This window comes from Pseudophryne corroboree, chromosome 1 (assembly GCF_028390025.1).
Source record: "Pseudophryne corroboree isolate aPseCor3 chromosome 1, aPseCor3.hap2, whole genome shotgun sequence".
NCBI classification, from domain to species: Eukaryota; Metazoa; Chordata; class Amphibia; order Anura; family Myobatrachidae; genus Pseudophryne; species Pseudophryne corroboree.
Window position 1 is genome coordinate 1,137,229,653 of NC_086444.1, and position 22,797 is coordinate 1,137,252,449.

The following is a 22,797-nucleotide window of genomic DNA, read 5'->3' on the forward strand; positions in this document are numbered from 1 at the left end:
CGACACAGAATCTGCACATATTACATATCACGGTATGGTTAGCCTATTTAAATGTAAATGATATTAGTAAATAATACTAAATGGATAAATATATAGATATAAAGAAATTGATGATAGGTAGATTCTGTACATTGATAGATTGACAAATAGCAGTGACTAAATGCAAGCAAGTTGAAATACTCCACCTCAGTAGGCTGATCATGTGACTGGATAACATCATAGACAGCCTTTGTGATGTCACAGAGGGTCGGGATGTCCCTGGTTGGTATAGAACTGTTAGTTGTTAGCGGTCATATCACATACCTCCCAACTGTCCCGATTTTCGCGGGACAGTCCCGTTTTTTGGGGGACTGTCCCACCCGCGGACCGCAGTGTCCCGCAGTGGGGGGACAGGGGGCAATCAGGAGGCTCCTGTCACTCGCTGCTCTGCTGTAGAGCAGCAGTGAATAGACGCTGTGCGCATGAGACAGAGAGTCTGGGGGCTTGCAGCAGCTCACAGAGCGCTGGCCATACTCCCACAGTGACGGAGAATGAGGGGTATGGTTCGCAATCGCTGCATTACCGTGAAGCCATGCCCTTTTACTGAGGCCTCACTCCCTTTTTCTGAACGGGTACGACTACACCGCGTCTGAGTACTGCTTCAATCATGCACAAAGTTGGGAGGTATGCATATCACTGTTTATGGTAAGCTTAACTTAATTTAAATGTATTAAGAATATAATGACACTGTAGATAGATAGATAGATATATAGATAGATAGACAGATAGATTTATACTGTTGATTGATAAATAACAGTGATCAGTGCTATTTTTCTGGAAAAATAGGTTTAGGAACCCTGGGTCTGGGTGTGGAAGTATTTAAGAAAATTCTATATACATTATTGTATATTTGAAAAGTAGTTTGCTGGGGTGCAGCTCATGTCCCCATGCTTCTATCAGCACAGTCGTCCTTCTTTCCCAAGTCCACTGCACACCTGTCCCCAAACCCCTAGTCTTGCGAGAAGACACTTGTCTCTTGCAGAACAGTTCCATGACTCAGTGCGCCCCCTGCCCTCTGATTCCCTCTGTATGTTTATTACTTGTCGCCATACAGCTTTCAATTTCAACTTCATTCTTCCAAGACTGCAGCAGCAAATACATTTTGGCTTGGGTCAGGATCACCAATCCTGTTTATGTCATAGTTGCTGCCTGTGCCTGCTGAGTAGAGGTGGATGACCACCCTTGACTAGTTCATACTCAGGGCCCCATCTATTTAGAAGATATGAGTGAGTAGAGCCTAATAAAATATTACCGACATGGTGGCAGCTGTTACATTTTTCTTCCAGCAGACTCTATGCAGTCCTATGTTTTTATGTCAAGACCTCTAATGAAAAATGATGCCTTTCATGACAGAGAAATGTAAAAATAATCAGCGAAACGAGGTAATCAAAGAGCCGGGACGCTGGGAAGTTCTTGTTTAAGGTCCAAAAATGTTATTTCCGTTATCTCCATCAGGGGAATTATAAATAGTACAAGTTAGTTTTCCTCAGTAAAACCCTTCCCTTAGAGATTAATGAGACAGACAAGTAAAATATGTTTATTCGGTATAAGGCATATAATAATAGGTACAGGCTATTGGTTAATTAGACCACAGATTTGGTGGTATGATCTGCTATAAGAGAGAGAGCAAAAAATTCAAAGCAAAATAGGAGCTTAGAGTACATGGGCTCTATGTACTAAGCCTTGGATGGAGATAAAGTTGCTGGAGATAAAGTACCAGCCAATCAGTGTCTAACTGCCATGCCACAGGCGGTGTTTGAAAAATGACAGTTAGGAGCCGATTGGCTGGTACTTTGGGGGTCATTCCGAGTTGTTCGCTCGCTAGCTGCTTTTAGCAGCATTGCACGCGCTAGGCCGCCGCCCTCTGGGAGTGTATCTTAGATTAGCAGAATTGCTACTAAATAATTCTTTCCAGTTTCTGAGTAGCTCCAGACCTACTCACAGATTGCGATCACCTTGGTCCGTTTAGTTCCTGGTTTGACGTCACAAACACGCCCTGCGTTCGGCCAGCCACTCCCCCGTTTCTCCAGACACTCCCGCTTTTTTCCCTGACACGCCTGCGTTTTTTAACACACTCCCGGAAAACGCTCAGTTACCATCCAGAAACGCCCCTTTCTTGTCAATCACTCACCGATCAGCAGTGCGACTGAAAAGCGCCGCACGAACACCAGCAAATCTACTAAATTTTGTGTAAAATAACTTAGCGCATGCGCTCTGCGTACCATGCGCATGCGCAGTTAGCAATAAATCGCAGCATAGCGAAAATCGTCAACGAGCGAACAACTCGGAATGACCCCCTTTATCTCCAGCCACTTTATCTCCATCCAGGGCTTAGTAAATAGACCCCTATAGTTACACTCTTATTAATGTACATCTCCTGCCAGCCCATGTAATAGTTTTAAATTGGGTCTGGACAGATGTTAAAGACCATACTCCGAGACTGCATCAGCTAAAGATACTGTGTGCTTCAGGGCAATTGTAGGGATGTCTTGGACTCAGTAGCAGATCTTGCCACGGGCAATCAGGACTTTTGCCCGGGGCGCAGCACCAGGGCAAGATCCGCTGCTGCTGTGTGCCCCCCGCTGCCCCCCTGCTGCCGCTGGCCGCTGCCCCCCCCCCCCCCCCCGCTGCCGCTGGGAAGGGAAACTAGACGCGTACGCGTCTAGTTTCCCTTCGTGGAGAGGTCCTTTACTGTGCGGTGCGCGATTACGTCTACGCGCACCGCACATCATTTCAGTCTGTACAGGGGGCGTAAATGACCACGCCCCCTGTACGAAGCTACGCTCCCTAATGCCGCCTGGGGCGCCAGAAGCCACGGAACCGGCCCTGCTTGGACTGTTGGTCCAGCACCAATTCAGATTTTTGATGGTCAATGTAATAGGCAAAACCAGTGCTGGTGGCTGCCAAGCATAAAATATGTGGACATAATCTTGTCCCTCACCACACAATTGAACCTAAGGATGACATATAAAACATAATTTAAATTAATTTAATTTCTTCTTCGGGGGCCATGGTCTCCACAGGGTTAACCTTGGGTATGATCTGGTGGAGAGTGAGACCTATTTCTTTCTAAATTTCTCAGTAAGAAACATTTGGCCTAGGGGTGCCGTGATAACATTTTTGATACTCTAGGGTGCCGTGATTCAAAAAAGTTTGGGAACCACTGGTGTAATCAAACTTTTAATTTACAAGCGATAAGGAATTATCTTACTGTCTGACCTGCCTGTTTGGATTGTTTTTTGTCTCATTTAATCATTTATCTAATTTCTGCAGGATGAGCCTTGTCCTTTTGCCAAACCAGCCTCTCTGGAGTAGGAGACCCCCCTTTAACCATTTAACTTGCTAATGTTTTTTTGTTTTGTTTTTTCAAAAAACGCTCAGAATTTGGCGTTTTTTAATGACTGAATTAGGTCAAGAACATATATTTAAACTAATCCAAAATTTATTTTAGAAAAAAACAAACAAAAAAACACTTGTAAAATACTGTTGTTTTTTTTCTCAAACATTGGAACATCACGACCATCACCATCGGACCATTGTGACCGTTGGGACTTTGATTTCCCCAGCCGCTGTTCATCTGAGCAGCCGCTAGGTTCACACTGGGGGGGCTTATGAGGAGGGGGTTAATTTACAATTCCTGGGCAGCTGCACAGAGGGGGTCCTGCTGTACTGACTGATCAGCAGTGATTGGCAGCACGTCTGACATTGGGAAAGGCTGCAGGGATGCAGGGGGGCCAGGAGGTCCCTTTGTGATTGTTTGAGACCAGGTCAGTTACCGCACAGTCTGATGTGGTCGCAAACGATGGAACTACGCCAGGCACGTGGTTAAGTAGTAGTTTTAGTATATTTTAGTTCAGTGGTCCCAAGCTATGATGTGGTATCCTGGGGTGACTGGAGGCACTTACAGGGGTGTCTTGGATTGGTGGTCCAGGACCAGTTCAAAATATTTATGGACAATATAATTGGCAAAACCAGTGACCAGTGCTGGTGGCTGCCAATCATAAAAATATGTGAACAAACAGAAGCAAATCCTGTCCCTCCCCACATACTTGAACCTAAGGATGACATATAAGCACAATTTACTTAATTTAATATTTCTTTCTAAATTTCTTGATAAGAACGTTTTGGCCCACCGGTGCCATTCAGGAGACCAACGCCGAAATCCCTTCAGATGGTGAAATGTGGCCGGTTGGAACAAACGCAGGTTATTCCCACTGGTTGGTGGGTCCATGCCACTAACCGAGGGAGAAATAGAACCTGTGGCGAGCGAAGCGAGCCACCAAGCCCGAAGCATGGCGGGCAAAGGGAACCTGACGGAATTCCGACAGATGGGATGCCGCTGTCGGTATAGTGACAGCCGCCATCCCATCTGCCGGGATATCATATGTATTCCCTATAATGATAAGGCTTTTTTCACCATTGTCTTGTGCCTACATGGCAATTTGGGGGCAGGTCACTTCCCCACCTCAGTGCTGATCATTTTTTTTCTGTGCCGTAACCGAACTGTACAAATTATAATTAGTTGTATTTATTTATTTTTTAAAGAAGATTTTATATTTTTCAAAAATACTATTTGTTTATTCCTAACACTTGACATGGAAAATGTATTCTATCCAAAAATGACCGAATACTTTTCTTATTTGTTTATTTTTATTAATATATTATGTAACCACGATACAGATGTGTGTGATTTTGTTTCTTTTCAAACTCTGCCAAGAATATAGTTTGTAATAATATTTTTGTTACCTTTCCAAAGACGCTTAATCGGTCTTGTATAAACAACTCCTTAGAAATTGAACTGTTATCTGCCAATTTTTTATTTATTATGTACTGCAAATTATGGGTCGCTTAATTTGATAACCCAAGACTGGAATGCACAGTAGTTGACAGAACAGTGAAGAAAAAAAAATAAGGTTTTCTACCCCCAAAAAATAAACATTTATATTTTTTATTTTTTTAATATTTCCTGTAGTGTAATATTTTAATTTCAGCAATATACTATCTGTTGATCACCAGGCAAGGGCCCTCATTTATCAAGCCTTGGAGAGTGATAAATAGCATGGTGATAAAGTACCAACCAATCAGCTCCTAACTGCCATGTTACAGGCTGTGTTTGAAAAATGACAGGAGCTGATTGGTTGGTACTTTATCACCGTGCTATTTATCACTCTCCAAGGCTTGATATATTTGGGCCCTAAGATTTGATAAGGAGCGCCACTATCAGGGTCCCTGACATACATTTGTTCACTCCTGAGGACGGGTGTGGTACGAGTTGCCGGCGGCCGGGTCCCCGGCAGCCAGCATACTGGCGCCGGGATCCCGACCGCCGGCTTGCCGACAGCGGGACGAGCGCAAATGAGCCCCCTACACGCGCCACGCTATCTTTTCTCCCTCCAGGAGGGTCGTGGACCCCCAAGAAGGAGAAAAGGTGTTGGTATGCCGGTTGTCGGGATTCCGGCGCCGGTATACTGTGCACCAGGATCCCAACAACCGGTATACTGAATACCACCCCTGAGGACAAGTAGGACTACCCATATAAAGCCATGGGATAAATCTGTAGAGTGAGTACCCATCTCATTTTCAGCAGTGAATGGGTTAAATAATCTAGGATGGAGTTGTATTTTAAGACCATACATTTTCCCTTTCTATATGGCATATAGAAAACCCACCTGGAATCTTATGATGAGACATGTATTTAAGGAAGATAATTAAAACTTAGCTCCATAATAAAGGAATGGGCTTACTTCAAAGTACGTAAATATCCACAAAGACAGTCTAACATTTCTAAAATGAAAGTTACATGGGAGGAAAAACTGGTTAGTTTTCTTTTTGCTAAACCTACGCCAACCTTGCTTGTACTATTAAGTTTCCCAATGGCCTCTGTAAGTCATTGGGAACTTGTACTTCATAGTATATACACATAAATTCTCTTGTACCAGATAGTGGGGAGGATTTATCAAAGCTTTGGAAGAGATAAAGTACCAACCAATCAGCTCCAAACTGTCATTTTTCAAGCACAGCCTGTAAAGTGACAGAAGCTGATTGGTTAGTACATTATCTCAGACCATTTTATCTCTTTTCAAGATTTGATAAATCTCCCCCAATGGGCACTTTTCAATTTGATGACAGATGAATAGCACAGGGAATTAGATCCCAGTGCTATTCAATACAGCGCCTTGTGACACCCAACAACGGGATTTATTCTCGCACCCCCGGAGGGGTGTGAGCAGAAATCCGACAAAAGTGCCATTGCAATGCTGATTTCTGCCCCTAGCGCGGTGGAAACAGCATCGCGCTGGGCACTTAAGTAGGAGAATGCCAGTTCTCCCGACAAAACACCCTGCTTAGTCTGGGAGAAAGGGCATTCTCCGATGTACCACTGCACTGTATTGAATAGCCCCGAAAGCTAATTCCCGTCGCTATTCAACTGTCATCGAATTGAATCGTGAAGTGAGTATTAAAGATTACCTAGCACAATCAATACTCTATTCTCCCCTGCACATACACAGATACAATATTTGAGAAACAAAATTAAATTGCATTTCTCCAATTCATCTGCTATTGAAAAATGAAATATATATTTTAGACTTAGAATCTTAGACATGTATAATAGAGCTGTAAGTTGAGTTCCGCCAGGCAGGGGCGGAACTCTGGGAGGCAGTGGAGTCGGCTGCCGCCGGGCTCCTGGCCTCAAGGGGGCGCATCTCCTCCACACTGTCTCCCGCTGCCTGACTCCTGAAGAGGAGCTTTCGTGTCAGTGTCAGGGGGAGCCCGCAGATCAGGAGGACTGGAGGAGCTACTCGCAGCCTGGAACCTGTCACCGGAAGAGGAGGAGCTCGTAGCAGCATGAGCACCCTCAGCGTTCTGAGGGAAAATCCCACCGGCCAGCCGCTGTGTGCTCCGGCTCTGCGGGTAAGTGGAGGTCCAGGGCAGCCTCACTTACCCTTCCTTGTGATGGTCACATAATCGTGCGTGCCGAAAGCCGGTGATTGGGGGGCGCGCGCGCGGGGTGGGGTGGGGGGGGTCTTATTGTATACATTGCTGGGAGGTGCTGCACTTCGGATCCCTTCAATAATGACACACACAGCAGCACCATTATATAATCAATATTTCAATCTGGTACTATAGATTGTCACCAGGATACCATACCTGATGACAATCTATAGTACCAGATTGAAATATTGATTATATAAAGGTGCTGCTGTGTGTGTCATTACTGAAGGGATCCTAAGTGCAGCACCTCCCAGCAATATATTAAAACTTCTTGTGGGGGCACCAGAATAAGTAAATGTATAGAGAGAGAGAGAGAGATGTGGAATTCAGTGGCACTCCACAGACTTGAATATATTAATAATAAATAATTAATCCATGAATTAAATAAAGTATGGAGTATTAACTGTATAGAAGTCTGTGGAGTGCCACTGAATTCTACATCTATATGAGACCGTTGCTTTGACCTAAGGAGGGCACCACAGCAAGAATTCATTGTACCCTCAAAGGAGTGTCAGGCTCACAGTCCTATAAAAAAATAAAATATATAGATAAATAGATAGATAGAGATAGATGATAGATAGATATAGATATAGGCAAAGTGTGACATCCCTAGATGCTCCCAACACCAGGTAAGAGATACTGCATGGCACTCCAGGACGTCTTTGAATCAATTACATTTTACTGCAATATATAACCCAGAATCGTTGATATATTGCGGTAAAAGTTTATTGATTTAAATAAGTCCTGGAGTGCCATGCAGTATCTCTCACCTGGTGTTGGGAGCATCTAAGGAAAGGACGCCACACTTATATACATCATTATCAGCAAGGGCACCCAGGCAACTGCATATACAATAGTGAGTACTGAACCACAAGATGAATATATATATATATATATATAGTATTATCATTTACTGTATCAGTGCGCAGTATGTTAGTGTCCATGGAATACAGTGACTTGCATACTCCCTTTTGTGTGGACGGTGTAATGGTTATCATTATGCATCACAGCACTGAGGTCATGGGTTCTGTTCCCGCCATGGCCCTGACTGTGTAGAGTTTGTATAGTCTCCCATTGCTGGCGTGGTTACCACCAGGTACTCTGGATAGGTAGGTTATTTGGCTCCCAACAAATATTAACCCTAGTACATGAGTGTACAGGGGCAGACTACATTGGCCAAGTATTTCTTATCTGCCATCAAATTCTATGTGACAGGTCTCGCAATAGTACAGCTGTCTGGTTCTCGCCTCTGGCCGGGGAGAAGGAGTGCAGACTAGAGTCCTGGGAGCTGCTATCCACCTCCTCCTTCTCCAGTGTGACCTGCCACCTCCACACTTCCCTATGATTTGTCCCTGAACTGTGATCAGGACTAATGCTAGGAGAGAAAGCCTTGTGATGAACATCTGCTTAATTCTCCACGTCCGCCACCCTGCCTGCTGTATGTGAGAGTGTAGAGAGCAGTCACTGGACGTTGTGCCCCCTATACTGAGCGGGATATCAGAGTTATTTCTGCGTCTTCCGTCATTCTGCTGCGGAGCCCATCCACACACTGCTGATGCGGGGGTCACCCACTTTATAGGCTGCTACACAGGTACTTATGGTGTTAAAATAGGAAGAAGAGCTGTTGTGTAGCCTACACATGGAGCCCTTCTCATCAATCCCTATAATTATGGGGATTGTTATTAACTGCGCCAGGGCAGTCGGACTTAATCCCCTGCTGTATTGTTCTTGAAAGTGGCGTTTGTGTGTTGTTTATATATATACTGTATATCGGCACACCACTGCGCCAAAGCATCTACATTGTGACACGCTAGTGGGTGAGGGAGTACTGTAGATTTGCTATAATGGTATGCTGGTGTCTATTTTATTGTGATGACTGACTTGGAGTGCCGTCCACTTTGTATGTGTATATATATTACTATTGGGAAAGGCACCTGAGCACGCTACTACTGTTCAACATGAGTGCCGGATAGCTACATATGAAGGGCGTGTGTGTAGGAGGGGGGGGGGGGGGGGGGGGGCACCAACACTTATCATGCCTCCGGGCGACTGGGGCGAACTTACGCCACTGCCGCCAGGTATGTACTATTGTACACATGCTCCTACAGTATAGAAGTCCATCCCTGCAATGTGTAAAAGAGTGATCACTTTACTTTCATTCCCTGGCGGCCGCTGCACTACGTGAGAATGTGCAAGTGATGAGTGCAAGGGTGGGATTCTATTTTTTGCCTGTAGGCTACAATGGCCAATGCCATCTTCATGGCATCATACATAAATGCATGCTTCAGATGGCATTAGCTACCAGATCAAGCTCAGGAATGCATCGGAGACTGCTTTTGCAAATTAAACCAGGTGTTCGTAGATACATTTGGTGGATACATATTATTAGTGGGTACCCCCCGAAAATGGCAGTTGATTTTGTTTGAAAAAGCAGACCCTATAGAATCCTAATAATTGATACATAGGTCCCTTATTCCTGTAAAAATGTATGGTCTTTCATTCTCCAGAAACAGACCAGGTAGCTCATACTCCATGCATAGCCAGATTAAGGGGGGGATGCAGGGCATACTGTACCCCCGGGCCCCCCTCTGTCAGGGGGCCCTCCGGCCAGAGCACACTGACATCACTAGCTTTCCCTTTTTATGCAGCAGCAGAACCAGACAGCCATAATGTGAGCAGGACAGATTGCAGTGCAGGCAGAGACACAGGAGTATCAGATTTCATGAACTATCCCAACTAGAGGAGAGATAGGATGGTGGAGAGAGTTATAAGTGATACATGGTGGGTCACTTGCAGCTCTATCCACACTTGGGTGTCAGAGTCCTGTGTAACTTCTTATATAATGAGGGTCTAGAGACACAGACACAGAGTCCTCCTGAGTCCTGTCCCAGCGTGTAAGTAGTACAGAGGCTGCTGCTATTTTTGAATGTCACAAGATAAATTATACATTTTATTTTTCTATGTTTATTTTAAGGTTGTTTAAGTTGTCTTTGTTCCACTACAAGAACATTTTATAAAATAGTTTAGGTGGAACTATAAAGGGAAGTCAATGTAAAGAGCATTTTGTCCCTCTTGGTACCCCCCCCCCCCCCTTTCATCAGGGCCCCCTGTCCCCCCAGGCACCCCCAAGACTTAATCCGGCCCTTACTCCATGATATATCTGGTTGGCCCCCATTCATTCATGAACTTGAAATCGAGCTGTCCTTTACGGGCTGATTCACATGGGTAGTAAGATATAACGGGGGAGATTTATCAAAGCTTTGTGGGATGTAAAGTGTAGAGAGATAAAGTACTAACCAATCAGCTCCTGTCATTATATAGTCTGTGTTTGATAAATGACAGGAGCTGATTGGTTATCTCTCTCCACCTTAGCACTCTCCAAGCTTTGAGAAATCTCCCATAGAATAAGGGTACCTCCATGGTCCATCGTTTTCTATGAGGAAACGCCCCAGGTATAGTACACATCCGATACTTCTAAGCATGCTTATTTACTAACGAGACACAGCAAGTAAGAGCATTGCCCTTTTAAATATCGGACATAAACACGTTTTACAACCTATCTCTTCGTAATTAAACCCCTGGACTCCATAATTAACATGATATACTTTCATCATAGTATCATAACATAACAACTATATTTTATACTCAATTCATGCAAATAACAATACCCAATTAATACAGACACTGGGGCAGATGTATTAAGCCTGGAGAAGGCATACAGTAGTGATAAAGCAGTGATAAGTGCAAGGTGATAACGCACCAGCCAATCAGCTCCAATATGTAAATTGACAGTTATGAGGTGATTGGCTGGTGCGTTTTCACCTTGCACTTATCACTGTATTATCACTTCTTTATGCCTTCTCCAGGCTTAATACATCTGCCCCATTATTACAACAAAAATTCTCCATTTTAGTGAGGAGAGAGAAGTTACAATCAGATTCAGTAAGGTCTGCAAACAGAGTGGAGGAATAAAGGTAAAATACACAGAGTTTATTGGTTCTAGGTTCATTCAAAACATTCCTGTGTACTGGTCGGTATCCAGTCTATAGATCTACATTAAAAAGGTCTACAGTCAATAGGTCGACCACTAATGGTAGACATGCATTAAGTCGACAGGGTCAAAAGGTCAACAGGGTTAAAAGGTTGACCTGTAGAAGGCAGACAGTTCAAAAGGTCGACAATATCAAAAGGTCAACAGGGTCAAAAGGTTGACATGACAATGGTCAACACACACATATGGTCGACACAAGTTTTTTTTATTTTTTTAAATCTTTTCAACTTTTTCATATTGTACCATTCACATGGACTACGATTAGGAAGAGTAACCCTGCCCGATGCACGGCGAGCGAAGCGGTGCACTAATAGGGCTTGTTTGTGGGACAAAAGTGACAAAACACCCCCCAAAAAAAGCAAGAAAATTGTGTCTACTATTTTTTGTGTCAGCCATTTCCACGTTGACCTTTTGACCCTGTTGACTTTTTGACCCTGACTACCTTTACTACTAGCTACCTATTCCATGTCGACCTTTTGACCCTGTACATGCATGTCGAACATTGACTGTAGACCTTTTTAGTGTAGATCTAATAATCCACACCCAGACTGCCCCACCTCCATTGCGGCCACTCTTCTGCACCCAATAGAAATTCCAAGATGCTTAAGATGTTGATTGATCAGAGATTCCTTTGTTAGAGACTATACTTTAAGTAGACCTGGGCTTATTATTGTAATACCTTTAGTACATATAGTACCTGATAAATGTAGCATGTATACAGTATCTTTAGGCGCATAGCATTAAGTATAAAGAAAGCAAAAGCCTGCATCCAGCCTATTTCACACATGGCTCTGATATTTGGAAGAACATCAAAATAGATAAAACACATCTGTGTCTCCTGGGAACAGGGGTCAGGATACTGAACAACTTCCATCTGTCTTACATTTTCGTGTCTTCACACATCTTGTTATTTTACCCTTTTTTTTTTTTAAATAGAAGAAACCATTAGCTAATGTTAACTGAGTTAAACGTAACTCCTACCAGATAACGGGCCCTCACAGTCTAGTAGTCAACAAGCGGGACCTTAAAGCTGATGGCTAATATTTAAATCAAATGTATAGTAATAATATTATTAATAATAATAATAATAATAATAATAGTATAGTAATAATAATATAGGCAGTTATGGTAGCTGTTTTATGATCCAATCACAATTTTGGTAGCTACTGTAGTGTCTGGTAGAGCCTGAAATATGGTGGCTGTTGTGTGTAGGGCCGCCAGGAGGAAGGGGAGCGGGCACTCGAAGCAGCCCAGTGGAGGCTCCATCCCCTCTTATTACAGTCTCTCTCCTCAGCCCAGCTGGTCTGCGGTGGGTCCAGGTAGTCATGCTGCCATTGAGGGCCTAATTCAGACCTGATCGCTAGGGTGCATTTTTTGCATCCCTGCGATCAGGTAGTCGCCGCCTACAGGGGGACGGGGTAATCGCTGTACAGGGGTGCGATCGCATGTGCAGGAGAGCTGCACAGACCAGGACTTACTCTTCCAGTGCGATGATCGGGGCCGGAGCTGACGTTAGAAACCCTCCCTTCAAACGCCTGGTCCCTCCTGCATTTCTCCGGACACTCCCTGAAAACGGTCAGTTGTCACCCACAAACGGCCTCTTCCTGTCAGTCACCTTGCGATCGCCCGTGTGATCGCTTTTTACGCCCATCCCGTCGGTATGCACCGATACCCGGTGCAGTCATCCAACACGCTGGCGCATTGCGGAGAAAATGCATGCGCAGTACAGACCCGATCGCTCGCTGTGCGAAAAAGCACAGCAACAATCGGGTCTGAATTAGGCCCTGAGTTGCAGCAGTCTCCCCTGCCTCCATGATGTGCAGGGGGGGTACAATGCGCTGATTCCCCCCCTACATCCCACCCCCTCATGGAATTGGTCCTGGCTGTGGGGCACACGTCACTGCCCTGTGCAGTGTGTGGCGCCTCTCATTCTGTTTTTTCATAATTTTTTTGTAGATAATGTGGCCACGCCTCCACAATTAGGCCACACCCCTACTGTACCCAGGCCCAGCTGTGCTCTCTACGGACCTGGTAGTGTGACTAGATCACCAGTCTGGTGGCTAGTGTATGACAGTGTCTACAATATGGTGGTTATAGTGGGATTATATCGCTGCCAGTGGTTTTAAACGCAATCCAAATTCTGCAGAAATCACCATAGAGAAAATATATTTTTTAATGTATCAAAAAACGATTTAAACATTTTTTTACTGATACTTGTATAACAATGGCATGCATAAAAGAGGTAAGACTATTATATGTAACAAAATCAATCCAGTTCATTTACCTTAAAAAATACTGTACTAGATCCAGAATGTAAAGTGGTCTGTCCAGTGTAGTGTCCACAGATGAGGATATCTGCAGTCAAAATGTAAACATTCAGGGCCGGATGTAATGAAGTCCGAGTTGCCCGGAAGTGCTGGTTCCCGGACCATCTTGGACATTTTTTTAAAGTGGCAATCCTTTACAAGGCAAAACCATGCCTTGTACATGATTGCTGCTTTAAAACAACCGTCTGAGTTTGGCCGGGAATCCGCACCTCCGGCCAACTCGGACTTCGTTACATCCGGCCCTCAGCCTGATGCAGAAGTATAATGGCGGTATTCAGAAGGGAGTACTCACGCTGTAGGACAATGATTCCTGTCTGCAAAGATAACTTTGCACGTGCGGAACACAGCTTTCCAGTAGTGATACAGTATATAGAATGTATGCAGCTTGATCTCAGCAAGCAAAAAGCAAAAGTGTTTCTTGGATTTGTGATCAGTTTCCCTAGAAGGTTAGCAGCGGGGATTGCTTGTTGCTGATGATGACTTTGCACATTTGTGCACAATTTAGTGTACAAAGTGGGCTCACACAAAAGGGGACTATAGATTGCTCCCTGAGCCCCAGTGAGCCGATTCCATGTTACAGTAAATGGCTGGCAGTGCACCACTGTATACCGTCCTGGCATAAGGGATCAAGTTTTAATCACTAGCAAAGATGGTAGTACATTGGCGTTTCTATAATGGGTGCGGTGCACACGGGCCCCTGGGTCCAGGGGGGCCCACACCGCACCCATTGCATCCATTTTAATACTTACCTTTCCGGAGTCCAGCGCCGGGAGCTGCAATCGCAGCACAAATCGCCACCAAAATGCCCGCTGCGCATGCGCGGTAGCCAAATTGGTCTCCGGATCATGGCGGGAGCCATGTTTCCGGAGACCTGCGCATGCCGGAGTCTACAACTCCGTACAGAGTAGGGGGCCCACCCGGAGGTGCACATGGGCCCCCTCCTCTGTAGAATCGCCCCTGTGGTAGTATAAATGCATATCAAACGCATGGATATTTTCTACCTGCATGCTTGTTTCCCAGTATTTTAAACATAGAAACATAGATGTGACGGCAGATAAGAACCACTTGGCCCATCTAGTCTGCCTCTTTTTTTTACCATATTTTTACCTGAAACCTTATTTGATCCTTATTTCTTTGTTAGGATATCCTTATGTCTATCCCATACTTAACTTGCTCTACTGTCTTAGCCTCTACCACCTCTGATAGGAGGCTATTCCACTTGTCCACTACCCTTACTGTGAAGTAAATTTCCTCAAATTGCCCCTGAACCCCCCCCCCCCTCCAGTCTCAGTGCATGTCCTTGTGTCCTAATACATCTCTTCATTTGGAGAATGTTTCCCTCCTGGACTTTGTTAAAACCCTTGATATATTTGAAAGTTTCTATCATGTCCCCCCTTTCCCTTCTCTGCTCCAAACTATACATATTGAGATGTTTTTGTCTTTCCAGGTATGTTTTGTGATATGGGCCATATACCATTTTAGTTGCACTGCTTTGTACAGTCTCTAATGTATATTAATATCCCTTTGAAGATATGGCCTCCAGAATTGAACACAGTATTCTAGACAGTGGCATTATTACTTCTTTCTTTCTGCTGCTGATTCCTCTCCCAATGCAGCCAAGCATCTGACTAGCCTTCCTCATTGCCTTGTTACATTGCTTACCTGCCTTTAAGTCGCCTGAAATAGTGACTCCTAGATCCCTTTCCCCCTCAGTAGTTTCCAGTATAGTGTCATTAATACTATACTTAGCTTTTGATTTTTGAGACCCAGGTGTATGATTTTGCATTTGTTGGCATTAAACTGTAATTGCCACGCTCTTGACCACTCCTCTAGTCTATCTAGATCCTCAATCATTTGTTTTACCCCTTCTGGTGTGTCTACCCTAGTGCATACCTTTGTGTCATCTGCAAAAAGGCATACTTTCTCTTTAATGCCATTTACAATGTCACCAATAAAGATATTAAAAAGCACTGGTCCAAGTACAGATCCCTGGGGTACTCCACTTTTTAACATTTCCTTCCTGTTAATGCACTCCATTGACTACAATTCTGTTTTCTATCCTGCAACCAAGATCTTATCCATTCAACCATCTTTTGCCCTTATTTATCAATGAGTGATAAATTTCACTGTGAGTGATAAATGTCATCAGCCAGTCCACTCCTAACTGTTATTTTTCAAACACGTGCCCTTATTTATCTATGAGTGATAAATTTCAATGTGAGTGATAAATTGCACCAGCCAATCAGCTTCTAACTTCTGCCGCAGGCTGTGTTTGAAAAATGTCAGTTAGGAGCCGATTGGCTGGTGCAATTTATCACTCATTGATAAATAAGGGCATTAGTATCCAAACCCAAGTTTTTGGGTTTATTTAGCAGTCTGAGATGTGGCACAGTGTCAAAAGCTTTACTAAAGCCTAGATAAGCTATATCTGGGTGTGGTATAATAGACAGTGTCTAGTTAGGCAGTCAATAGATAGACACCTTCTGTTAGAAAGTCAAAAGGTTGACAGGGTCAAAAGGTCGACATGAAAAGGTGTACAGCACAAAAGGTCGACAGGGTCAAAAGGTCAACGTGAAAATGGTCGACGTAAAAAAAAAGGTAGACACCATAATATTTTTTTTTTTTTGCATTTTTGGGATTTGAGTGAATAGTTTTGTTATCTGGGACCCCTAATTGTAGAAAGGCATCCCCTCACGGGGCTCACCGCACTCGCCAATAACCAACTCTATGCAGACATGGACAGAGAAGGTATGAAAAAGTCCAAAAACATGTAGGAAAAAAACAAACCTTTGTCTACCTTTTAATATCGACCATTTTCATGATGACATTTTGACCCTGTCTATCTTTTGGCCCCTGTCGACCTTTTGTACTATCTACCTTTTCTATGTCGACCTTTAGACCATGTTGATCTCTCTGTCTAACATATGTGGGTAAATGTACTAAGATGGGAGTTCTATTTAAGATGGGATGTTGCCCATAGCAACCAATCAGATACTACTTCTCATTTATCTAGCACCTTCTAAAATATAATACCTGAAATCTGATTTGTTGCTATGGGCAACATCACTTCTTAAATAGAACTCCCATTTTAGTAAATTTACCCCTTGGTGTCTATCTATTGACTGTCTAACTACACATTATCTATCATCCAGATACCGCTATATCTACGGCTCCACCTTTATCTATTACTTTAGTCACACAGTCAAAAAAGTCAATAAGGTTTGTTTGACACGATCTCCCCCCCAGTGACTTCATGCTGTTTGGGATCCTGTAAATTGCTGGAATTGAGATCATCTACAACTCTTTCTTTTATCTTAAGGGGGGTACTCACGGAGCGATCGCTGCTTAAAATCTAAGCAATCTGACTAGATTGCTTAGACATGGCCACAACTAGGGGGGGCTAGGGGGGCATGTGACCTGGGCGCCATATTCGACAGGGCGCCGAGCTGGCACTTTAATCCCCCACTTTAATCCCCCTTAACGCCCCCTCCCTATGCGGCAGCGTTTGCTTAGAGCCAGTGCCGCCTATGAAGAAGCCGTTGCCGAGCACACAGCATCGCCGAGATGAAACTGAAAATAAACTACATCTCCCAGCAGCCCTTGCTGCCGGGAGCTGTAGTTTACTTTCAGTTTCATCTTTTCAGCGTGTGATCGGTAGAGCAGAGTGGGCACACAGGGCCGGTTCAGGGGCTTTTTGCGCCCCGGGCGGCAATAGGGGGTGTGGCTTCATACAGGGGGCGTGGTCATTTACGCCCCCTGTACAGTAGTAGCGCTCTGAAATGATGTGCGGTGCGCGATGACGTCATTGCGCACCGCAAAGCAAAGGTCCTCTCCACGAAGGGAAACTAGACTCGTAGCGTCTAGTTCCCTTCGTGGAGAGGACCTTTGCTGTGCGGTGCGCAATGACGTAATCGCGCACCGCACAGTAAAGGTCCTCTCCACGAAGGGAACTAGATGCTACGCGTCTAGTTTCCCTTCACAGCGGGCAGGGGCAGCGGGGCGCACAGCAGCAGCGGATCTTGCCCTGGTGCGGCGCCCTCCGGATGACGCCGGCGCCCTCCGGAAGGCGGCGCCCCGGCAAAAGTCCTGCTTGCCCGTGGCAAGATCCGCTACTGTGGGCACAGGGGACAAGTTACTTCCTCCCCTCCCTCGCCGCCAGTGCATTTAATCATTGCATTGCACTGCTGCACTGAAAAAGAAGCATCCTGAGATCTGAAAAGGGGGCGGGGCTAAATGGCACTGTACACAGTGCCATGTCAGCCAGCCAGTAGCATGGGAGAGAAGAGGGGGAGAGAACAGCAAAACGGTATCCGGACTCCAGGTCGACAACAAAAGGGTCGACACACCTTAGGTCGACGCCAATTGGTCGACACACCTTAGGTCGACATGGACAAAACAAAACAGCCTAAATAGTGAGTATGACTTTGGGAAGGGGCACTGTATGTGTGTGTGACTACTATATATGTGTGTATGAATGTGTGCTTGCGTGTGACTGTATGTGAATAGGTGTGTGACTACATATCTGTATGTGTGCTCGTGTGTCACTGTATGTATACATGTCACTATATATGTTTGGGATGTAGTTATGTGACCGGCGGTCCCCTATCGGCACCTACATCCCGCCCCCTGAACATCCCGACAGTCGGCATGCCGACTAACAGGGACTATTCCCACTCGTGGGTGTCCACGACACCAATAGAGTGGGAATAGAACCTGTGGCGAGGGAATAGAACCTTTGTTGCGCTCGCCCCCCTCCCGCCGCCGCCATTTTACAGCTGGGATCCCTGTGTCAGGATGCTGACCGTCGGTGAAACAGTCGCAACCCATATGTATGTATGTATGTATGTATGTATGTATGTATGTATGTATGTATGTGTGCTTGTATGTGTTTAGGTGTGGGATTTAATGTATCAATGTATGGGTTGATATTTAATTTTTTCATCTGTAGACCAAATAAATAATACAGTTAAATGCGGGGGGGCTTGGGGTGCCGAGTTAATGTCTCACCCCGGGTCAGTGTCGGACTGGAGCATGAAGGGCCCACCGGGGGTATGCAGTTGTAGGGGCCCATGATTAGAGGTGTGGCCAGCCTCCAAAGGGGGTGTGGCCAGCCACCACAGAGGTTTGGCTAACCATTGTAGAGTACCTGGTCTGAACTTGATAATTTATATAATAATTAATGCTAATGCATGCATGATAATGTGCCAGATTAATGACAGCAATGTACTGTAGAGAATATATCATAATCCTGTGCAGTATAAGGTAACATATGTATAATATATAATTCAAGTGCACAGTCTAGAACCTGATCCCTAGAGGAGGAGGGCCCCCCAGGCAGTGGGGCCTACCGGTGGTTTCCCCTGTACCCCTGTGGGCCAGTCCGAGCCTGCCCCGGGTGACAAAACTCCTAGTTTCGGCCCTGGCTTAGAATTTAAGCATGATTTTAATGTATGATTACAAATTTGAAATGCAGCAAATGCATGAAAAAGAACAGGAACTGCAGTGTTCCTTAAAAATGCAAATGGAAAATCTAGTAGCCTTACTTTGAACAATGGGGGTAATTCAGAGTTGATCGTAGATGTGCAAAATTTAGCACATCTACAATGATTTACTCTGACATGCGGGGGGCACGCCCAGCACGGGGCTAGTCCGCACCGCATGTCTGGCTCATGACGTTGCGATGCAACGGAATAGAAGTTTTAGATAGTCAGGTTATTCACTATGGAAGTGGTGCCCGGACCTCTAGATACGTTACTGGCCAATACATATGTTGAATACAGCCCCCATGAATATAAGTGCAGATGAGCATTTGTGCAATATGTGCTTGTGCGACGTCGCTGTGATTTTAAGGAGAACGAGTGAGATTTGCCATGTCCCGCTGACACTCCATTTCTCCTCTTTTTGTAGACGGAAGTGCAGACACACGCTCTCCCACACACAGATAGCTCTCTGTCATTATCATAAACTTGATTCATTGTAAAACAGTCACAACTGAGTGATTTCATTTTTATACAGAGCCTTCACAATTACATGAATTGCTTCCCATTGTAGCCTGACTTGTTTTGATATTGTTTTTTCCCTTCTCCCTCTCTGCAGATTATTCTCGTCAGCTCCTCAGTCTCTGAACAATGCCTCTTCACCAGCAGCGACGAAGGGGCGACCTTTCAGAAACATGTGATTACCTTCTCCGTAGAGACCCTCATTTTTCATCCAAAGGAGGAGGACAAGCTGCTTGCTTACAGCAAAGACTCAAAGGTACGTTTCATGTTATTAAAAGTTGAAATGTTCTCTAATTGTAGAAAGCCGGGAAACGTTGACAAGTCCAACTTGCAGCTGGAAAAGTTTTCTAAACCTCCAGCTACTGTACGGTACTGTATGCATAGGATCAGATGGGAGCGGAGATGCAATACACTAAGGGGCAGATGTATTAAGCCTGGAGAAGTGATAAAGCAGTTATAAGCGGAAGGTGATAATGCACCAGCCAATCAGCTCCTAACTGTCAATTTACATATTGGAGCTGATTGGCTGGTGCGTTATCACCTTGCACCTATCACTGCTTTATCACTTCTCCAGGCTTAATGCATCTGCCCCTAAGGCTGGGTACATATATGATTTTACTTTTGATTTCACCTACATTCAGTCCGGGCCACAATGCACAGTCACACCTTTATATTCTAACTTGTGATCTTCAACCCCCATATGTACCAAATATCGGATGAAAAGACGCAAAGGCAGCAGTAGCATAGGCAGATGGTCTAATATTGCACCATCGCATCTGATGAATATTAAACTGAACATAAAGCCGGGTCTTCAGATGTGGCCTGTTTTCTGCCGTAAAAATGTGATTGAAGGCGAGTACATATTCGTAAGATATCACATGAATAGGTCTGGAATCAAAAGAACAGCAGAAATCACAGAAAAAAAAGATTGGCGGCTATTTTTCCATTGATTTGCGCATGTGTAGTAGAGATGTCCCAGGGAATAAGGCGCCATGTTCCCGGAGACCTGCGCACCATGTTCCCGGAGACCTGCGCACCATGTTCCCGGAGACCTGCGCACCATTGTGGTAATTCAGATCTGATCTCAGCAGCAAATTGTTAGCAGTTGGGCAAAACCGTGTGCACTGCAGGGGAGGCAGATATAACATTTGCAGAGAGAGTTAGATTTGGGTGGGTTATATTATTTCTGTGCAGGGTAAATACTGGCTGCTTTATTTTTACACCGCAATTTAGATTTCAGTTTGAACTCACCCCACCCAAATCTAACTCTCTCTGCACATGTTATATCTGCCCCCCCTGCAGTGCACATGGTTTTGCCCAACTGCTAACAAATTTGCTGCTGCGATCAGGTCTGAATTAGGGCCTTTGTTCCTGGAGACCGGAGAGAGGTTGGAGCCCGCACTGATCCTGCACATGGGCCCTTTTCCCTCTTAAGCCCCTGATGTGTACCCAGTTTTACATAGGTAGCGTTTCTCCTAAAGCATAACTATTATTACCATTAATGTTTAAGTTATTCATTTAAATGTTATGTTCGATTTCATTGTATTTTATTAAAACAAAAACTTGTATAGTTTTGAGTATTTTACATCTATTTATAGCAGGTTTGGTTGCTAATCTTCTCTTAAATTTGTGTCCAATTTAGGGGTCCATGTACTATGCCTTGGAGAGAGATAAAGTGAATGGAGATAATGTACCAACCAGCTCCTAACTGCCATGTTAAAGCCTGTGGTTAGGAGCTGATTGGTAGGTACTTTATCTCCGCCCACTTTATCTCTCTCAAAGGCTTAGTACATCTGCCCCTCAGTACAGTGGCGGAACTTGGGAGTGGTGGGCCCAGGTGCAAAAATATGCTTTGGACTCCCTCCTTCGCCACACTCTTTATCTCTCTCCTACTTTATCTCTCTCCAAGGCTTAGTAAAGAGTCACATGCGTAAGTGTAAGTGGCCAATCAGACTGATGTGGGCATTCAGCGCTGTGTCCCTGTGGTCAGATTCTGCACTGTATAAGCAGGGTTGCCATCAGAAATTATGGGGCCCGGGACTGACAAAATAGACAGGGCCCCTCCCTCCCAAACAAGTTTCTGCCACACTGCTCTACCCTTATGTGATGTCATACATTGTGACATAGTTACCTACCTTCTGGCAGCTCTCTCCGGGAGAGAGCTGCCAGGACGGCTCAGTGGAGGGGCTGGGCAATGTTGAGAGGAGGGGGCGGGGAGGAGGTGGAACGGGGCGGGGAGGAGGCGGAACGAGGGCGGGGTTATAGCAGACCCCGTTTAAACCACGCCCCCCGCTCTGTAATGCCGCGATAACCGGCATTTTACAGCAGAGGGGCGTGACTATGATGACGCGATTCAACAAGAATCGCGTCATCTACTGTCCGGACCGCCCACTTTACTCTCAAAGTGGGCGGCCGGGCAGGCGGGGACTTAAAAAACCGGGAGACTTGCCTGCTCTTCCGTGGGGCCGGGAGGGTCACCCGATTTTCGGGAGCCTCCCGGCCATTCTGGGAGAGTAGGCAAGTATGCATTGTGACGATACATATAGGTGGAGTTTTGCGGACCTACAGGAACAGATAAGGCTTGTTTTAAGAAGACTTCCTTGTGTATCAAACTACTGTTGAATCACAGGCTGGTGAAGCTCTACAGGCATTGGCAGCTGGAGCCAGGGGTAGGCCCCCCTCTCTGTAAGGGCCCGGCCCACAGTCCCCCGACTGCTGCCCTGGGTATATGTAATGCTAGGCAGATGATGACGTCCCACAGCCAGATATATTTGTTGTCTGATCGCTTTTTCCATTAGAACCAAACGGTGTCAAAATTATCCCAATCAGATGCTGATCAGAACTAGCGCTTGTTCCGTGGTTTGGGGCCATGTATGTCTGAAATAATAAGTGATAGAATCACAGGATAAAAACAAAGACATTGTTTCCCCCAGCACCCTGAATGATAACAGTAACCAGATATAAAACCAACATAATATTAGAATTCGTAGATCTTGGTTACACATATTTGCGCAAATGTGTGAATAAGCCCGACAGGATAAATGGGCATCTTATTGTGCCATTGGGTCTAAAACCTCCAATCACATGTAGAAGGCTTTAAAGAAAAAAAAAAAAGTCAATACCTTTTAACCAGGCATCTGATATTTCTGAGCTGTCTTGCAAATCATTCAATAGTATGAAAAAAGTATAATAGCTGCAAAGTATACTTATCTGTTATACAGATGTAGAGGTGGGGAGGAGGTGGCGGAGGATTTACTTTGTACACAGAACAGACAGAGCTCAGAATGGCATTCCAATGCTTCCCTGCTCATTAGCTCATGTACAATGTAGCTGCGGTCGGCATGGTAGTCACATGACAATGTGCAGAATTATAATTCATTGTTAGCAG

At 44.9% G+C, this 22,797-nt stretch overlaps 1 protein-coding gene across 4 annotated transcripts in view; it reads left to right on the plus strand.

The window, feature by feature from the left end:
- SORCS2 (sortilin related VPS10 domain containing receptor 2) overlaps nucleotides 1-22,797 on the plus strand; it is a 1,363,792-nt gene that overhangs the window by 1,005,191 nt on the left and 335,804 nt on the right. For 3 of the 4 annotated variants that reach the window (XM_063923915.1, XM_063923923.1, XM_063923934.1), the window contains one exon: nucleotides 19,507-19,665. In XM_063923915.1, the coding sequence (XP_063779985.1) occupies nucleotides 19,507-19,665 (159 nt within the window). Of the gene's footprint in view, nucleotides 1-325; nucleotides 685-19,506; nucleotides 19,666-22,797 lie in introns of those variants that run through there. The other variant, XM_063923940.1, reaches the window with a different exon arrangement.